The sequence below is a fragment of the Macrotis lagotis genome, chromosome 2 (assembly GCF_037893015.1).
Source record: "Macrotis lagotis isolate mMagLag1 chromosome 2, bilby.v1.9.chrom.fasta, whole genome shotgun sequence".
Taxonomy (NCBI): domain Eukaryota; kingdom Metazoa; phylum Chordata; class Mammalia; order Peramelemorphia; family Peramelidae; genus Macrotis; species Macrotis lagotis.
In genome coordinates, this window is record NC_133659.1 from 192,303,051 (window position 1) to 192,322,327 (window position 19,277).

A 19,277-nucleotide genomic window follows, 5' to 3' on the forward strand; every position below is an offset into this window, starting at 1 on the left:
TAGGTGGCACAGTGGATAAAGCACTAGCCCTGGAGTCAGGAGTACCTGAGTTCAAATCTGGATTCAGACACTTAATAATTACCTAGCTGTGTGGCCTTGGGCAAGCCACTTAACCCCATTGCCTTTCAAAAACCTAAAAAAAAAAAAAGAACAGATCACGTCAAACTAAGCTTATTTCCTTTTTTGAAAGGCTTACTAAACTGGAAGATCAAGGGAATACTGGTCATATTGTATCTAGATTTTAGGAAATTATTTGGTAAGGTGTTTCATGCCATTCTTATGGAAAAGAGAACAATATGGACTAGGATAATATAATAAGATGATTTTGGAACTGGGTCAATGACTACATTCAAAGCACATTCACATCAACTCGGTGAGAAGTCTGTACTTGAGGAGCTTGAGGATCTGTGCTTGATTCTATACCGTTTAACAATTTTAATTAATAGATAATAGCATAGATAGCAAGTTTATCAAATCTACAGATAATTATAAGGATGGGACAGATAGCCAAAACACTGGATAACAGGCAGAATGCAAAAAAAAATATTTTGAGAGACTGTAACATTGTCTGAATCTTAGGAATATTTGGGTTCAAAATAGCATCTTTAACCAGTGCAAGAAAGGAGGCGTGGTAGAAAATATTTATAAAATGCCTTCTATGTACTAGTCATTGAACTAAGGGTTTCACAAATATTATTTTATTTGTTCCTCACAACAACCTCACAATTGAGGTGCTTTTATCCATAACTGGGGAAACTGAGCAGACAGCAGTTCAGGGGTTTGCTTAGAGGTCACATAGCTAGTAAGTGTAGCTTACTCAGGTCTTCACCACTCACAGGCCTCCATCTGCTTTTAAAGATGAACCACCAGCTACTTTCCATGGTTAGAGAGCAGTTTGTCTGAAAAAGACCTGGAGATTTTAGTAGACTGCAAGCTTATAAAGGTTCAGTGTAATGCTGGAGCTGTTTTAAAAACAAAATAAAGGGGGGGGGGGGCTGAGAGTTATTTCAGATTATGTTAAAAGAGGCACAGCTTCTAAAAATAAGGAATGGAGCCTGACAGTGACCTGATAAGTTAACACCTGAAGAAATGTACTCAGTTTTATGGGGCACATTTTAAGAAAAAAACATTGATAGCATGGTGAGCATTCAAAGGAAAGGTAAGAAGAATAGGAAAGGATCTTGAGTGGATACTATATGAAGAAAATGAGAATATTTTGCCTGGAGAAAAGAAGACCCAAGGGTAACAGAAGGTAACTTCAATTATTTGAAGTGTCAAAGGGAGTTGATTTGTTTGGTTTGACACTAAACAAGGATGGAATAGGTGATACATATGAGAGATACATATGAAGGAAATGCCCTAATCACCGAAGTGTCTAAAACTGAAATAGGCTGCCTTAGGAAGTGGGTTCCCTCTCATAGGACTCTCCAAACAGAAACTGAATGAATAGTTTTTACAAAGAGGTTTCCTCTGAGATTATGTATCTAACTACACATGTCAACTCTAAAATTATGTGATTGTTATCCACCCCATCCCCCCATTAAAGTGTAAACTCCATCAGGGCATGCACCCAGTCTTTTATATCAGTATCTTCTGTGCACTTCCCATTGTGCTTTGTTTAGTAAATGTTCCTTGAATCAATCACATACCCTACAATGTCCCTACAAATTAAATAGACAAGACAATATTAGCACTGATTTCTTCAACCTTATTCAATCAAGATGCCAACATTAGGTTCCTATTGTTTACAAAGGGCAGCTGGAGTGCAATTTATTGAACACTGAACCTGAGTCAGGAAGACCAGAGTTCAAATCCAGTTTCAGGCATTTAGTAGTTGAGTGATCTGGGGCAAGTCATTGAACTCCGTTTTCCTCAGTCTTCTATTTATAAAATGCTTGTTTATTAAAAAAAATTGATCTTGAAGAACTATGACATAATGAGGATGATGACTTGTTCATGAATGAGATTTTTTTTTTTTAGGTTTTTGCAAGGCAAGTGGCTTGCCCAGGGCCACACAGCTAGGTAATTATTAAGTGTCTGAGACCGGATTTGAGCCCAGGTACTCCTGATTCCAAGGCCGGTGCTTTATCCACTTCGCCACCTAGCCATCCCCGTGAATGAGATTTAAGTGAATAGAGATGTGCAAAGTCATCTGCTTCACTCTCTCTTCTAGAGTCATTAGAGTCCAGTGGCAAGACAAAAGTCAAGAAGATGACTGGCAATGACCTCTGTAAAATGAACTGGAGAAGGAAATGGCAAACCGCTCCAATATCTTTGCCAAGAAAATTCCAAACGGGGTCATGAAGAGTCAGACATGACTGAACACAAAGCTATGTGCAAGGAACTGGAGAGTAAAGAGACAAAAATAAAATCACTTTGCCCTCAAGGAGTTTGGGTTTGTAAACTGAAGAATTTAGAGCTTGTCAGGATCTTTGGGCTTATCTAGTCCATAGGGCTCCCTTTTGTATCTACCAGGAGAATATGTGAAGTCCAACAAGGGCACACAAGGAAATATTGGTTAAATAACTGTATTACTTTATTGAATTAATCACTTTGTTTCATTTCTTATGTGCATGTGAAGGGGAAACTACAGAATTTATTTTCTTTCACATTTAACAAAGTGTAGGAAGATTTATTGAAAAACAAAGGGTTCAGGCAATGTGGAAGGTAGGTAGATCTTCAGAGAGAGCACAGTATATGAAATTAGGAAAACCTGAGTTCAAATCCAGCCTTAGACATTCACTAGCTGTATGACCCGGGCAAGTCACTTAGCCCTGTTTGCATTAATTTCCTCATCTGTAAAATGAGCTAAAGAAGGCCAATTACTCCAGTATCTTTGTCAAGAAACCCTCAAAAAGAGATCACAAAGTTGGATATGACTGAAAAATAACTAAGCAAAAAACTTATAATAAGTTAGTCTATGTTATCTATTGTGATGTCAAACTTAGGTAGAGGGGTGGTTAGGTGGCACAGAGGATAGAGCACCGGCCTTGGAGTCAGGAGTACCTGAGTTCAAATCCGGCCTCAGACACTTAATAATTAGTAGCTGTGTGGCCTTGGGCAAGCCACTTAACCCCATTTGCCTTGCAAAATCCTTTTAAAAAATCACAAACTTAGGTAGAAATAGAAGCCATTAAGTCATGCAAAAGGATTCCTGTGGCTTGCAAATTACCTTAGATTTAAAATGTAATATCATATATGTTTTATTGCATTTTTATTTATTTTGTGAAATATTTTCCAATGATATTTTGATCTGGTTCTGCCCCTCTTGGGAGTATTGTAGGCTACATGCAGCCCACTGTTTGTTTGAACCTTCTGAACTACAAAATAGAAAATTCAGGAAGGCCATGATAATGATATATTATATGTATGTGTATGTTTATGTGTACATTTATATAACTTTAAGGTATGCAAAGTTCTTTTCACATAATATCTTCACTTTAACCTCAAAACTCTGAGAAGTAGGTTCTATTATTATTTACATTTGATAGTTGAGGAAACTGAGGTAGGCAAAGGTTAAGTAACTTGCCCAGGGTCACTGACCTATTAGCCTGAGGCCTAATTTGGATTTAGGTCTTCCTAATTTCATATATTATGGTCTCTTCACTCTACCATCTAGCTATAAAAATGAGTTAATGTTAACTTTGGAGAGAAGTGATTCTTATAACCTAAAAAAAAAATCTTTTTCTTTTTAAAAATAAGATCTATTGGGGTGGCTAGGTGGCACAGTGGATAGAGCACTGGCCTTGGAGTCAGGACTACCTGAGTTCAAATCTGACCTCAGACATTTAATAATTACCTAGCCATGTGGCCTTGGGCAAGCCACTTAACCCTATTGCCTTGAAAAAAATCTAAAAAAAAAGATCTATTGATATCTTTTGTTTTTATTTTTCCAGTCATTTCTATAGGAGACCTCCTATCCAAATCTGGAACTGAACTTTCCCTTGATAAAAAAAAATTAGTTAAGCAAAAAATCTGATATAAAGATTGTCTCTGACAACATATGTGGAATTCTGCCCCAGTAGTACCTCCTGGAGGAAGGTTAAAAATGCCTCATTTTCTTTGACAGTAGCTACTAAAAACTATTAATATAAAAACACATTATGTCATTTTGGGGAAAAAAGAACAGGAAGCTTGGAAAGCTAAATATTTGAAAAGGTATCAATGTCAGCATTAAACTTCAAAAATAGTTAACATGTATCCTCCCTTTACTGACTAATTTGTACAAAATATAGTGGGGGGGGGGGCAAAGAGAAAAAAAATCCACAGGAAATCGAACCACAAAGGCAGTTGTCAAGATTGTTAAAACAAAATGAGACTGTGCCAGAGCCAGGAATATTTGCCCTTGTGTACATTTTTTTTTCCTGTTAACTCCCAGAAGACACAGAAAACATTTTGGAAGGCTTTAAAAAAAAAGCACTTTAGGTTGGGCTGCTCCAAGTTTGCAGCCAACACTTGTGTTTATAAAACACTGGCATTCCAAGAATAGCGATAGAACAGAGACTTAACGATAAATTATAAATATTGTAAATTCAGACTTTTTCGTACATTTGTGAACACATCATAAATCCAGACTGTGTTTCTTTGCCTAGATCCCACTTACAATCGTGCTAAAGCCTCTTGGCATGAATGCAAAGGGTGTTTTTGTAAATAAAACTGAGTAAAAATCACTGTGCACTCCATTAATTCAAAAACACTTCTCTTCCACTTCAAAGGAAAGCCTCTCTCCCTCGCCTACTCTCTTCTTCAGCGTAAAGACGGTGGTTTTTATGGTCTTAATGATTTGCTTCTTGTACTTGTCATAACTACATGTAGCAAATATGTGATAGCAATGCAACAGAAGTTAGGCGACATCCGAGCCTCAATCCAATACATTTCAGGCTTTGCAGGAGACCTAGCTCCTACATCTAATCCCTGAAGCAGCAGACTGGAATTCCGCAGAATGGAAAAGCCATGTGCATTTTTGTAATACTAAAAATTTTACATACAGAGGCAGCTAGGTGGCGCAGTGGATAGAGTGATGGACTCAGACACTAGCTGTTTACCCTGAGAAAGTCATTTAACCTCTGCCTACTTCAGTTTCCTTATCGACAAAATGAAGATAATAATAGCCTTCGTATCTCAAGATTGTTACGAAAATAAAATGAGATAAAAGTCCATTTTGAAAACCTCCTCATTGTTAGATACTAATATATCTTTCTTGACATTCACTACACTATGAAAAAACTGTTATGATTAGTGCCCATTTAACTGAAAAAGAAACTGAAACTCTGTGAGGTTATAATGAATCTGGAGTTTGTTGCTGTTGTCTGTTTTTTGTTCTCAAAGAAGAGAAATAATATCACGATGTCTCGACCTGCAAATGAATTGGACAACCTCACTTTCTCCTCTGGAGTCACCTGGGTCCAGTGGCCCCACAGAGATCAGGATGACTACAAGTGACTTGAAATGCAGTGAGAGACCTTAATTTTTTAAAACTAAGATCTTTCTCAAGACTCGGTGTCTCTGAGGCAATCCCCAATAAGTTATTAAGCCTAGGAAAGAAATGAGGCAAAAAAATAGCCTCTTTCACCTATTCAAAAAAAAAAAAAACAATTTGGGAGGTGAAGAAGACCCTCAGAGTTTCTGGCCAGAACAGAAACAATTGTTATTTACACTCATTCTGAGCCATTAAAACCCAAACAATCACAAGTGGGAATTGAATCTAGATAATTCTTGATTCCTTGGGGGCAGCTTGGTGGAGGTAACACAGTGATAGAGCACCTGGTCTGGAGTCAGGAAGACCCAAGTTCAAATCAAACCTTAGACACTTACTAGCTATTTCCTTCTCCAACTCATTTTACAGATGAGGAAATGGGGCAAACAGGGTGTGACTTGCCCAGGGTCACCCTGTTTACCTCAGTTTCCTCACCTGTAAAATGAACTGGAGAAGGAAATGGTGAACCACTGCAGCATCTTTGCCAAGAAAACACCAAATAGGTCATAAAGGGTCAGACTTAACTAAATAAAAAAAAAGAATGAAAAGAATTTTTGATTCCAAGACTATCTATTATGCTACCCTACCTTTTAGTATAGAAATTAGGGTGCATTTGATGAAAATAAAGGCTACAAATGTATTCATCTAAATGCCTCCAGTTGTGAAATGTGTTTTATGAAATTGCACATGTTTATATGTGTGTTGCTCTCCTGTAAATCACCATCAAGCACAGAATGCAACAGGTACAGGAATAAAAATGTTTTGTTTTAGGAAGTGCTTTATATTTAAAAAATTTTAAGGGTCTCATCATGGATATTAATAAGTTTTCCCTCATGAGAGGAAAAATGGGGGGGAGGAAATGATGCCAAGATAAAGATAATTTTTTAATGTCCCCAGTAATACCTTCTTTTAAAAAAGATTTTATATATTTAATTTTCTGACTTCATATAAAGATAGTTTTCAATAATCTTTTTTTTGGCAAGATTTTCCAGTAACACTATCTCCAATTTTTACCAATTTCTTCTCTACCTCCCTTGGTCCCCATTGTTTGGGCACAGGAAAAAAACTTCAAAATCATGTTTTCCTGGACTCACAGAGGAAGAATCTGAAATCTAAATTTTTAATGGTTTTTCTGGAAACCTTATGTCAGATTTGCAGGTAAGTTCAAGAAACCTTGGAGCTTTGAAATGGTTCATTAGATAATAACACTACCACTAGTAAAAACAACAGTAAGAATGATGATGATGCTAACTTATTTTTTCTATAATGCTTTGAAGTTTGTAATCACTTTAGTCTAAAGTATCTATACTATGCATATATATTATTTAATTTTTACACTCACTACAACCTAGTAAAGGAGACAGGGCAGACATTATTAATCACCCCCCCCCTTTTTAAATTGATGAAGAAATTGTAGGAGAAAGGGATAGAAACCAACAGCCTGAATATTGTACAAGTATCCAAAAAAAATTAAAAGACCTAAAGGGGCTTACTTTTTGTCCATGGACTCCTCTGGCCATGGACCCTTACTCAAAATAATGTTTTTTCAATAAATCAAATAAAATACAAAGGATCACAAAGGAAACCAGTTAGTTTGAAATATAGTCATTAAAAAAATGTTCACCTGGCCCAAGATAAGAAGCCCTGACCTAGAAGAAGGTCTTCAGCTCAGTGGGTAATTTTCCAGAAATATGGAAGACCAAGAAAAACAAAGGATGAGGAGATAGGAATAGGTTGTAGCCAACACTACTGGAAAGAATATCCAAACTGAGACTCTGAGTGGTTAAGTGACTTACTGCCTAAATAGACTTGTGACGTACAACCAAGACTAGATTCCTGATCTGATTTTTAAGCTCAGTGCTCTTTTATGTATATAACAATGCCTGCCTCTAAAGTAAGTTCATATTCCTAGGATTATGGAAATGCCTTACTGGTTTTATTTTCATTCCATTTTTAATTAAATTCATACTTGAAAACAGCATGATTTATTTTAAACCTAGAATCTGGGCTAGTGTATAGGAGGGAATTAATGCTAATTCACATGAAATTATTTATTATTAGCAATAGATTTTATATTAGATACATTTCACAGTGGAAATTATATCTTTACTCATAAAACTATAAGGCCATCGTGACTCCATTCAATCATCAAAGAGATTTTCCTAAAGCAGAGATATGATCATGTCTCTCCCCTCCCTTCCCCTCACTCCAGAAAATCCAGTGGGCTCCCTATTGCCTCCAGATTCAACCATAAAATGCTGTTTGGCATTCAAGCCCTTCTCTAGTCTTTCCAGTCTTCTCAAACCTTATTTTTACCACAATCTCTGATTCAGATATACTGACATTCTGACTGTTGCAAGAACAAAATATTCCATCTCTTGACTCCAGGTATTTTCACCTACTGTCCTCATATCTAGAATATTTTCCCTCCTGAACTATATCTACTGACTTCCCTGGCTTGTCTTTCCCAACTTCTCTTAATTCTAAAGTCTTCCCTATGTTAATTATTTCTTATTTATCTTGTATATAGCTTGCATGGTATATATTTGTTTGTATATTGTATCTTTCATTAGATTATAAATTCCTTGGGGGCAGGAATATCTTTTGCTTCATTTTGTCTCCCCAGTGTCTAGCACATAATGATGCTTAATGAATGTTTATAGATTGGATAATTATAGGATAATTATCAATCCACTTTACAAAGAGGAAAACTGAGGCAAAGAGAAGAAAAGTGGATTTCTAAATACTATAAGGAGTTAGTATTTCACCAAAGAACAAAACTAACATCCTGGCTCCTAGCCATTTGCTCCAAAAAGTCAACCACTGTTCCTGCCAATATTTGATATATTGGAATGATAAAAATGACATGGCAGAAGTTTCAGTGTATGACTTGGAAAACTAAAAAAAAAGTGGTGTTTAAAAGCTGAAAACACTTTTAAAAGTATTGGGAATTGGATTAGCACCTAAAGTCAATTTAATAAGTATTTATTTAGCATTGGTGATTTGCCCAGGCATTGTGGCAAGTGCTGAGCATATAAAAGCTCCCATCTTATTAAAAAACAAAAATTCCTGTGTTCTCCAACTAAATATGAACTAAATTATAAAAGCTCCCACTTCTCCCTTCATTATATAGAAAGGACAAGAGCTTATCAGGTTATTTCTCCCTTCCTCTTTCTTACCCCCACCCTGCCAAATACATCATCCAATAAGGGAGATGATAAGATAATGAGGAAAACTTAGAGGATCATAGAACATAAGAGTTAAACCATATCTTAGTGCACACATCGTATAACTCCCTAATTGTACAGAAGTAGAAATTGAAATTCAGAGAGAAGAAATGATTTGCCTCCAGGATTAAAAAGCTAGTAAATTTCATGATCAGGATCTGAACTTAGGTCCTCTGACCCTAGCTTTAGCATTCTTTGTGTCCCACCACAGTGCCTTAATATGGAATATCATTAAAGAAGATGCTGGGGGCAGCTAGGTGGTGGAGTGGATAAAGCACCGACCCTGGAGTCAGGAGTACCTGGGTTCAAATCCAGTCTCAGACACTTAATAATTACCTAGCTGTGTGGCCTTGGGCAAGCCACTTAACCCCATTTGCCTTGCAAAAACCTAAAAAAAAGATGCTGCACTACTCTCTCAAAATTACTATACACATTAGTGCCATTCCCCCACTATAAGAAGGAAGATTTGGTATGGAATGTTGGGATAGTGTATGTTTACCAGAGAGTCTGTTTCCCTCATTATGTATTTGAGATCATCTCCAAAGTATTTGACATAGAAAGTTTTTTATAGATCACATCATCTAACTTCTTTTCATAGAAGAAGAAACTGAGGATCAGAGAAGGGAGCTGACCAAGAACCAAAAGGGAAGAAGTAAAAGAAGTGGTGATCAAACCCTAGTCCTTTGAACTCCAATCTAGTTCTCCTTTTTTTGCACATATCCTTTTTCCTCTTTGTCTCCCCCACCTTCCTCCCCACCAAGACCACTGGGCTGCCCCCAACCCAGCCCTCACAGACATCATCCAGGGAAGTAACTGCAGTGGAGCAGGGGTCAACCACCCCTAACTGCCAACTATACAAAGGGCAGGCAAACCAATTTGATGAAGCAGTCAGGTACCTTGAGGGGGAGACAAGAGACAGCCAAGCATGTGCTAGGCAAGTTGGGCCACCACCACCACCCTGACCACCATCCTCTCACAGACCCCAGCAAGACAGATCAGGACCCTGAATCCAAAAAACCTTGAAAATAGTACTGCTTCCTATCCAGTATCCTCTGCCATCATTCTGAAATGTAAACCTGTTCAGATGCAGTCTTGGACCTACCTCGGCAAGTGCTATAGCCATCTAAAGGCTTAGAAAAGAAGGTCTCTGCCATCAAAATCTGTCAAATGGTTCAACATGGGAACTCAGTACAATTTTATCAGTGTAAAGAAATTTAAAGAATAGGCATTAATATCTTCTTTCCTTCTGCACCCTAAGGATCATGGGACTTTTCCATCTGACCTGCAGCTGAAAACTTCTACATGTTGTCTCCTCCATTAGTACACAAATTCCTTGAGAAACAAGAGCTGTCTTCCTTCTCTATCCATAACCCAGAGCTTAGCACAATACTATATATATATGTATATATATATATATATATATATATATACATATATATATAATAAGTGCTTAAAATGCTTCTTTTGCTCATTCATATCTTGAATACCTCCTTTTCAAAGTGCCAGATTAGTAAGGCAAGGCACAGAGAAGAAGAGAGTGTGAAGAAGAGGATGGCCTTGCTGCACTTTCCACCCTTTCCTTCCCAGATGTTTTTCATGTGTGTAGTTAAACCGGTCCTACCAGGAAGGGGTTGGATGTAGGGAACCATATTGAGGCTTTTTTCTTCCCAGGGATCCTTGAAAATCGATGATGATATGTGATCAGAAAAGCAATGGACACAGAGCCAGAGGTCATGGAGGCAAATGACAAATTCACAAAGCAAACTATCTGTGTGACTTTGAGGAAAGTTACTTCACTTTGGGTCACAGCTTCCTCACCTATAAAATGATGGGGAGTCTACACTCTTCAAAGACCTTTCTAGGTAACATCCTAAAATTCAATACTATTTTCTTTCCACTCAGTCAACCCTAGTTTAGTCATGTGTCCTAAAGGACAAAGCTCAGCCAAACTGTTAATTAACAAAACTGACCTCTCTTCTCCTTCATAGGGCATTCAGGGAAACAGTTTTTAAAAATTATATGATCTATCAAAGATTTCTTGACACTATCAAGAAGCCTTTCCTTTTGAGTAAGAGTTCAACCTCAGGTCTCCTGTCGTTCCCTCCTCATCTCCATCCTAACATTAACCACTCTTCCAGAATTTTTACAATACTGCCACCAGCTGCTCTCTTTCCCCATTCCCCCCACCCCCTCTCCAAGCCTGCTCTTTCCATAATTTTACTTTAAAGTTCTCTTGAAATACCCCGGATTGGTCTGTTGCTACTTTCACAGATCACTGGTTCTTGAAGCTCTAAGACAGCTAAAGAACTTTCAACATGGCAAAGGAGAAAAGAATGCCTAAAAATGAAAACAGAGGACCTTGAGAAAAGGAAAGGGAAGAATACAGGACAACAAGCAAGGATTTTTCTTCCTCACATCCTTCTTAAATTTAAGAAGAGGTTTTTTAATTATATATTCAGAATATTTCCCACAAAGTAAATGTACTTCACTTTCTGAATAAAACATTTCTGCTTTGCCTATTATTTTCCCTACCCCTGATATACTTTCTAGGAAAGGGGTATGTAGTAATATCTTCTTTGTGAAGTGGCATACAACCACATCATTGTTCAGCAATGATCCTGGCATAGCTTGCTTTCTGTTTCATACAACTCATGCATTTAAACCTTTATGTCCCCATTGTTTATTCTATTTAACATCCAAAATTATTTTTTCCCAAACAGGTTGTTAGTACCACATTCCCAGTACCAGTCATATTCTTTTAGGGAATTGAATTCTATCAAACAGGTCTATACATTTCAGAAAGACAACATCTGAATACTTCTACACATAAGGTCTTGTTTTATTTTTCTTTGTTTGGGGTTAGTATATGTATTATACTATATATATGATGTACTATATATGTATATATGCACACATATATATTCATATAAACTAAAATAATATATACTTAAGTAATATATATGTATTATATATATATATATATATATATATATATATATATATATATACTAACAGTTGAGTTATATGAGCATTCCCTTGAATGATATATTTTTGGGTTTCACGGTCTTATCCATATATATATATATATATATATATATATATAATATATATATATGTGTGTGTTATTCTACGTCTTTCAAATTCTGATTTGAGCTAGAAATGCTTCCTGAAAGCCAAACATGTTGTCATATCACTTGGCTATAGCTCCTGACTACAAAGCATCATAATACTCAAGAAGTAGAGGAATAATTAATTGGAATTCTCCCTTCTTTAAGGTTGCCTAATCCAGCAAGTTGGTCTTGGGTTTGAAATTAATTAATCTGTGGCTAAAACAAATCATTCTCTAGGAAAGTAAATATTTTTAATACCACCAAAATGGATCATTTTTATGGAGGTGATATTCATTCATTATATGCCTAGGCAGCAGGACACAATGAAATGTAGAAAGAGTTAATGAAATATCTGTGCAGATAAATAAATAAATAAAGCCTCTTTGATCCTATTCACAATTCTGATCAAAAACACTTTAACAGGAGGATCAAAGTCCTCTGTTAACAAATAAATGAAGATCTGATATTCAAGTCTGTTTTAAAGAAAAAAATGTTTCCAGTCTTCCCCAGCAAAGGTACTTAAATGAGTAAATATAGGTAAACTTTATGAAGAGCATGAAATACTGGGTATGAACTCTTTCAAAAAAATCCAATTTTGAACCTTTTTATGTGTTCTAATCCTTTCCTTTTTTTAATTTTGTACACAGCTGTCTGTTGTACTTTCTCGAATGATGCCAGATGCTGGGTTCATCAACCAAACGCAGGAAAACAATGGTTTGGAAGCAATTAGAAGCATCGAGACTGCACTGAGGCTCATATTAAAATGTGATAATGCTGTTCTAGTGGGAATTTCAACACTGCAGCATTTCTGACATTTCTCTGTTGCCAGACAGACAAGATGTGTGGAAGCACACAGTGATCAAGGAGGTAACACACTGGAATTTATTTCTGGAGTAAATGAAAGATTAGCTGGCTTGGAACACTCACAAGGCTTTTATCATGGCCCCTGTTTCCATCTTGTTTGAATGCCAGTGGATTCTTCCATTTTCATCAGTCACTTGAGGTGCAAAAAAGGTATATTTTCCTGTTCCATGAAAATAATCCAACAACAATTCACTCAGAAGGCAGAAGCATCAGGGCCTCCAGCTGCTAATAAGCAGGAGAGCCCAGCAAGATGAGGGTTGATTAGACCCACCACTGACAACCAGAAAATCCTAAGATCAGAGATGTAGAACCAGAAAAAACCTTAAAGATTTCCTAATCCAACAACCTCATTTAACAGAAGAGAAGGCCCATGATAGGGAGGAGAGGGGCAATAGGATGTAGGATGATTAATAGTCCACCAAACTTCCCCTCAAAACTAGTGAATGCTATTTAGTGGAGAAGCCTTATCTAAATAAAATAGAACCTTACAGCTGGCACTCAGTATTCAGCTTACCAGTCACATTGAGGGAATAAAGTCACAAACAGATAAGTAATACTCACCTCGGGGCTGGAAATCCAAGTGGTATCTGAAACATACAGAAGAGAATGAAGATAAATAATTTTTAAAACTCACTTATTTTTTCTTAATTTGGATTTGTAATAAGCAACTGTAGAACCTGGACCAAAAAGACTTATCAGAAATTCAGAGAATGGCTAAAATAGTTACTTAAGCAAAGGCAATTCAGTGTAGTTTGAGGGGGGGAAAAACCACCGAAATTAGGGCCAGAACAGAGAATGGAGTTTGAAGTCTGCCTACAAGACTTCAGGTTGTGTGACCATGGGCAAGTCATTCATTTTTCTGAATCTCAATTCCCTCCTTTTTAAAACAAAGATAAAAAGAGTTGTGCCATTTACCACATCTTACGAGAATATATTCAAAATGATTTGCAAACTATACTATATAGTAAAATCCTATTTGTTCAATATAAATATTCTCTACTAGAAATAGTGGTGACGGTAATGGCAGCAGTGGTGATGTTGGTGATTATAATGATGATGATGATGGTGGAGACATCAGTTACAATAGGAGTAATAGTAATAATAGCAGCGGTAGCACTTATCATTATCATTATTATTATTATTATTGTTATTATTATTTCCCTATTAGAGAAACATCAAGGGCTTTCACTGGAATCTGACAGATGCATTAGTCTAAGGGGAAGTAACATGGTATGACTTTGTAGACAGAACACTGGACCAGGAAGTCTGAAAGATCTGTGTTCAAATACTGCCTCTGACCCTTTTACCAGTAACATGGTCATGAACAAGTCTTTTATCCCTCTCTCACACTCAGGTACTCTATTAGAATACAAATTAGAGATTGGTTACTGATATATGATTGTCAAATCTGAATTCAAGCCTCAGTAACTCCTTCAGCCTTTCATTTCAAAGCACGATTTTCCACTCTTGGAAGTATAGTATTAAGAGTTACACAAGACCCAAGAGATCACTTAACTCAAATTCACTTATTTTATGCAAATATCAGATGAAATATTAGCTAAGAACTTTCTAGCAACATAATAATGTGGATCTTGCTCCTTGAGACTGATAAAGAAGCAAAAGCTTTTTCAAGTTTAGGACTAAATATATAAAAATAAATTCCAAATTTAACTTTTCCCCCTTAGTGGTTCAGTTTAGCTGATTCCTTTAAATGTATCTATCCAAAGTGTACCCAAAGGCTCTCTTTCTAAGATTCTAAGGTATAAATGGTATTTCTCAATTTTTTTCTATCTCAACCCCTTTACACTCTTAAAAATTTTTGAGGACTTCACAACGGGTTTTTGTTTAAATAGAACAAACTTAGTACTATTATGAAAATAATTTTGACCTCACAAATTTCCTTAAAGGATCTCAGGGATCCCCAGGATTCCCCTACTATTCTTTGAGAACTTCTGATATAAAACAACAGGGTCAACTACCCTAATATTTTCTATTTCTCTGATATTTGACACTATTGACCATTCCCTTCTCTTGACTATTCTATTCTTCCTGGGTTTGAGGGCTAATGTTCTCTCTTGTACCTCTTCCTACCTATTTGATCATTCCCTCTCAGTGTTTGTCTTCATCTCTTACCCCTATGCCAGGGTGGATCCCATGACTGTCCTGAGCTCTCCCTTCTCTCTCAGTGATCAGATGTCTGTCCAACATGAATGTTTCCTAAGCATCACGAAAATCTGAAAAGGCTACTTGAAGGAAACACACATACACACAGACACACAGACATACAGACATACACACACACACACACACACACACACACACACACACACACACACAGAAATGCATACATACTTGTAAGGGGACTTGGTTTTGTTCAGGGTGAAGGTCTCTGAGAATTTTATATCATGCCCCTGCATGTAACTGCATTGATTCTTAAAGGACCTGTGGTCTCATAAATGTCAATCCTTACTACAATAGTATAGATTACAACTCATAGACATATGCTCATCTTTTATGTCTTTCTTCTATCCATGAATTCTCCATAGAGAGTCCTACCAAGTCTGCTTGGAGCCTTTCTCCAACTCTCCTTACATTGCTTGAGTACCAGAGGAACATACAGAATGCCCACGTATGCTCTGCTGTCACAACACCATGGCCCACCTCTGTTTCTGGTTGTACATTTCTTTGATGATATCTTTTACACCACTTTGGGGGTGGGGTGGGGGGTGGCACATTTCCTCATTGGAGATAGGCTGCATCTTATTTCCATGTAATGTGTGTCTCTCCATCGCCCTTTTGGTGACCTGTGTTTTTAATTCTTTGGAGACTGAGGTATTCCATGATTCTCAACCATATGGCAGACAACTAAACACATCTTTAATCTTCTCTTTGAACTTTCTGCTAGAATGTAAAAATGAAGCCATTTTTTCCCCTGCAACATAAATAATAACAACTCACATTTTGCTTTCCTCACAACCACAGTGAGTTGGATAATCAATCAATCAATAAACATTTATTAAGCATCTATTATGGACTCTGTACTATGCTAGGTCCAGGACACAGACAAAAAATGAAGCCTTTGCTCTCAAAAATCTTAAGAAGATAGTGCAAGCATTATTCTATCTGTTTTACAGATGTTTGAGAGGCAGAGTGGCATTGTCTACAGAAAGCTGGCCTTAAAACCAAGAAGCCCTGGGTTTAAATCCTGCTTTGGAGGTTCCCTGTATCTCCCGGGGAAGTCCCTTTACTTCTTGAGCCTTAGGCAACTCTACCTGCACTGGTGGGAGGTTCTTCATCTTAGCATTTCCTATACCAATGAAATCACAGGTTTATTCCCCATTTACAGAAAAGGAAGCTGAGGCACAGGCAAAGGAATAAAGTGATTTGCTCAATATTGTACTATCACTTACAGACCAAGATGGACACAGAGAGAAACAAAAAGACAGAGACTGTGTGTGTGTGTGTGTGTGTGTGTGTGTGAGAGAGAGAGAGAGAGAGAGAGAGAGACTGAGAAACAGAGACAGAGATACAGAGATAGAGAGATAGAGATAGTCAGAGAGACAGAGACAGAGACAAACATACTGAGAAACAGAAAAACAAAGAGTCGGAGAGAGAGAAACAGAAAGAGACAAAGAGAAACAGACAGGGAAACAGAGAGTATGAATGAAAATAGTTGGAATCATTTGGAAACTACCATTTCTGCACTCAATCAAAACAATTTAATTTTCTATGTTTCCTAGGCAACTGATGAACAAGGGTGATATTCCTTATCATGTATTCTACCTCTATAGAATGCCTAGTTCTGAAATTTTAAGTTTGAATTACATGCAAAATAAAGCTTAGTATTCATGTTGCTTTATTAATGAAACTAAAAATAATTTTCCACTGTCAGGGACTAAGAGAAGGGATCATAACATTTTAAACTAAATCCCCAATCCTTAAAGAATAAGTCAGACTAATGTTAATAAAATTTTGAGACTAGAATCCAGAACCTTGCAAGAAGATACCAAGAGAAAAAAAATTAAACTTTCAAAACCCTCAAATATATCTCCAATATGCTTTTTAAAATACCCAAATTCTAAGTCAATTCTTTTCCTAAAATAATTTGATTCATCAAAGAACTTCCCTTAATACTTTTTCTTTCTTCACTCCAAATGCATTGCTAATTCCACTTAACCACACACACACACACACACACACACACACACACACACACACACGGCTAACAGAACAGAAATATTGATACCAGATGTCCTCTGAAAATGTGATTGCCAGCATTATAACATTCTTCAAGATTTGGAGGAAAATAATTTTAAAATTCTTGCCCCCCCCATTATAGTTAATGGGAAGACAATTTAAGGTTTTCCAGGCTATAGACCTTATCTGCTTATTCAAGGATTCATTATACAGCATAGCCATGACTTCAGAATAAGCTCCTTAAATTAGAATGACTCAGAGTAAAACTGGGAAAGGAGCCTAGCCACCACACCCTTAAAAATGCCTAGTCAGCATCCCATTCTGCATAGTCTGGACTACATAATCTAAGAAGAGATGAGACAAAGAAAATTTATCATGTTGATTTACCTTTCATCCAAAAATGAGTGCTAGGAGGGATGAGAGTACTATGATGAAGGTTCTGAGAATATGAATGCTTCAGTTACCCAGAAGGGTTCTAAATAAGGTCATTTTCCAGACAACTCAAGGTCAGTCCTTTAAATTGTGACATTTTATTTAAAGAGTTTCTTATTGGAAACCTCTGTAAAATGTATTATGCACTTGTCAGCTTTAGTAAAAATAATCAATTGACCATAATTTAATCTCCCCTTGATGACTAAAGGGTCATACTTATAAATGCCAATCATTATGTTGAGCTGATGTTCTCAGGGGTTATTGGCATATAAAACAGGAATCCACATTTCTATAAATATGTAAGACACACCCACCCTCTGAAATAGGTAGTGCAGGTATTATCCTCATCTCCTTTTTACAGAAGAGAAAATAGGCTCATACAACTGAACTGAATTTTCTAAGATCAATCAGACAATGGACCTTTATAAAGTACCTATTAAATACCAAGGCTACTTGTGGAAGATAATTGTGTTGATTATGTCAAGCCCCAAAATATTGCACAGCTTTCTGGAAGAGATCTATAATATAATATAATAATATAATATAATATAATAATATAATATAATATAATATAAAGGAGTGTGGTCTGTCCATCCACACAGGGATGACCAAATGGATGAGGAATTTCTATTGTTGACTTTTGACATGCATCTGAATGCATGCTCTGATAAAATTTATCCAAAAGTATATATACTTGGGATGGACAGTACAGATAGACAGTGAACTAGGTCAAAGTTGAAAAGGAAAAGGGTGAGCTGGATTGCTTTTGGGAAATTATAGTGCTTGTACTGGCATCAAGCATCTGATAATAGCAGAAGTTCATCTTTTCAATACAAATATTTTTGCCATTTTGTCAATATTGCTAAATGGTAGCATCACAGAGAACAACATTGCTTCAGAAGAACCAAGTGTAATCTTCACACCAAAGGCAATGGAAAGACCCCATGGTGGATTTGAGCAGGCTACAATATTTAACCAACAGGAAACTCTTAAGAACAGGAGTAAGGGACATGATCAAGGACCTGCTTGACAAAAAGAGTCAATGAGCTGTTAACATGGCAAGAATAAGGTATGATGGGTAGACAGAATAAATGTTCCCTTGGTGTCCAACAATATTGACATAACAAAAGGAAGGCCTCCAGAATTTTAGGTGTGAAAAACTTTCGGAAGAATGATGAGAATGATACAGGATAGATAAGTATAGATAAGTAGGTAGATTTTTTCTTGGAATTTGGGCATGAAAGAGAAGAGTAAAACTAGTTAATAGTTTGATGAAGTATTAGGGACTAATTAGGGTTTTTAAGAACAGGGAAGACTTGAAGAGATCTCTTGATGGTAGGGAAGAAACCAGCAGATATAATGAAGACTAGAGAGAAGAGCCAAGCATGGAAGCAATCTGTGGAAGAAGATGGAAGAGATAGGGTCAAGGATACATATTGAAGAGTCAGCCTTGTCAAGTAGAAAGGCTGCATTTTCATCAGTCCTGGAACAAAAGATGCCTATATATCTATATATTTGTCTCTCTGTTTTTTTTAAGAAACCAATGTTTATTATCGATCAGAATTTTTCCAACACTATTAGAGAATCTGGGAATAACTTAGGAACATTCAGTGGCCTGAGTAATAAGAGCTGCAGACTAGTCCTCAGTAGCCAGCTGAGCACTCTAATCTTCAGTAGGGAACTGCTGAATGGGTACAGATGGTACCTCTGCACACCCTCAGACCAATCAACCACCTCTGGATTAGCGGCAGTGAATTCTGGAGCAGGTGCAGTCCATTCACCCTGAAATTCCTCCTTTGTCACTGCCTTCTCAACTGTGGCCTGCTCTTCCTTTTCAATCTCCTCTGGATCTCTGTAGAAGTAAACAACAGGTAAGACCTCCAACGATTGTTCACAGGAGATGGTACCATGTATCTGCAGGACTTCTTGTGCCAGCATACACATCAGACATGCTGAGTGATCTCCCTTGTT

General features: G+C 36.9%; 1 protein-coding gene across 4 annotated transcripts in view; it reads right to left on the reverse strand.

Moving 5' to 3' along the window:
• The window catches only part of SKAP1 (src kinase associated phosphoprotein 1), a 401,607-nt gene that overhangs the window by 309,395 nt on the left and 72,935 nt on the right, over positions 1 to 19,277 (reverse strand). For 2 of the 4 annotated variants that reach the window (XM_074224179.1, XM_074224180.1), the window contains exon 3: positions 13,239 to 13,264. The exons of the other annotated variants lie outside the window; for them this stretch is intronic. In XM_074224179.1, the coding sequence (XP_074080280.1) occupies positions 13,239 to 13,264 (26 nt within the window). The remainder of the gene's footprint in view (positions 1 to 13,238; positions 13,265 to 19,277) is intronic. 4 annotated transcript variants of the gene reach the window in all.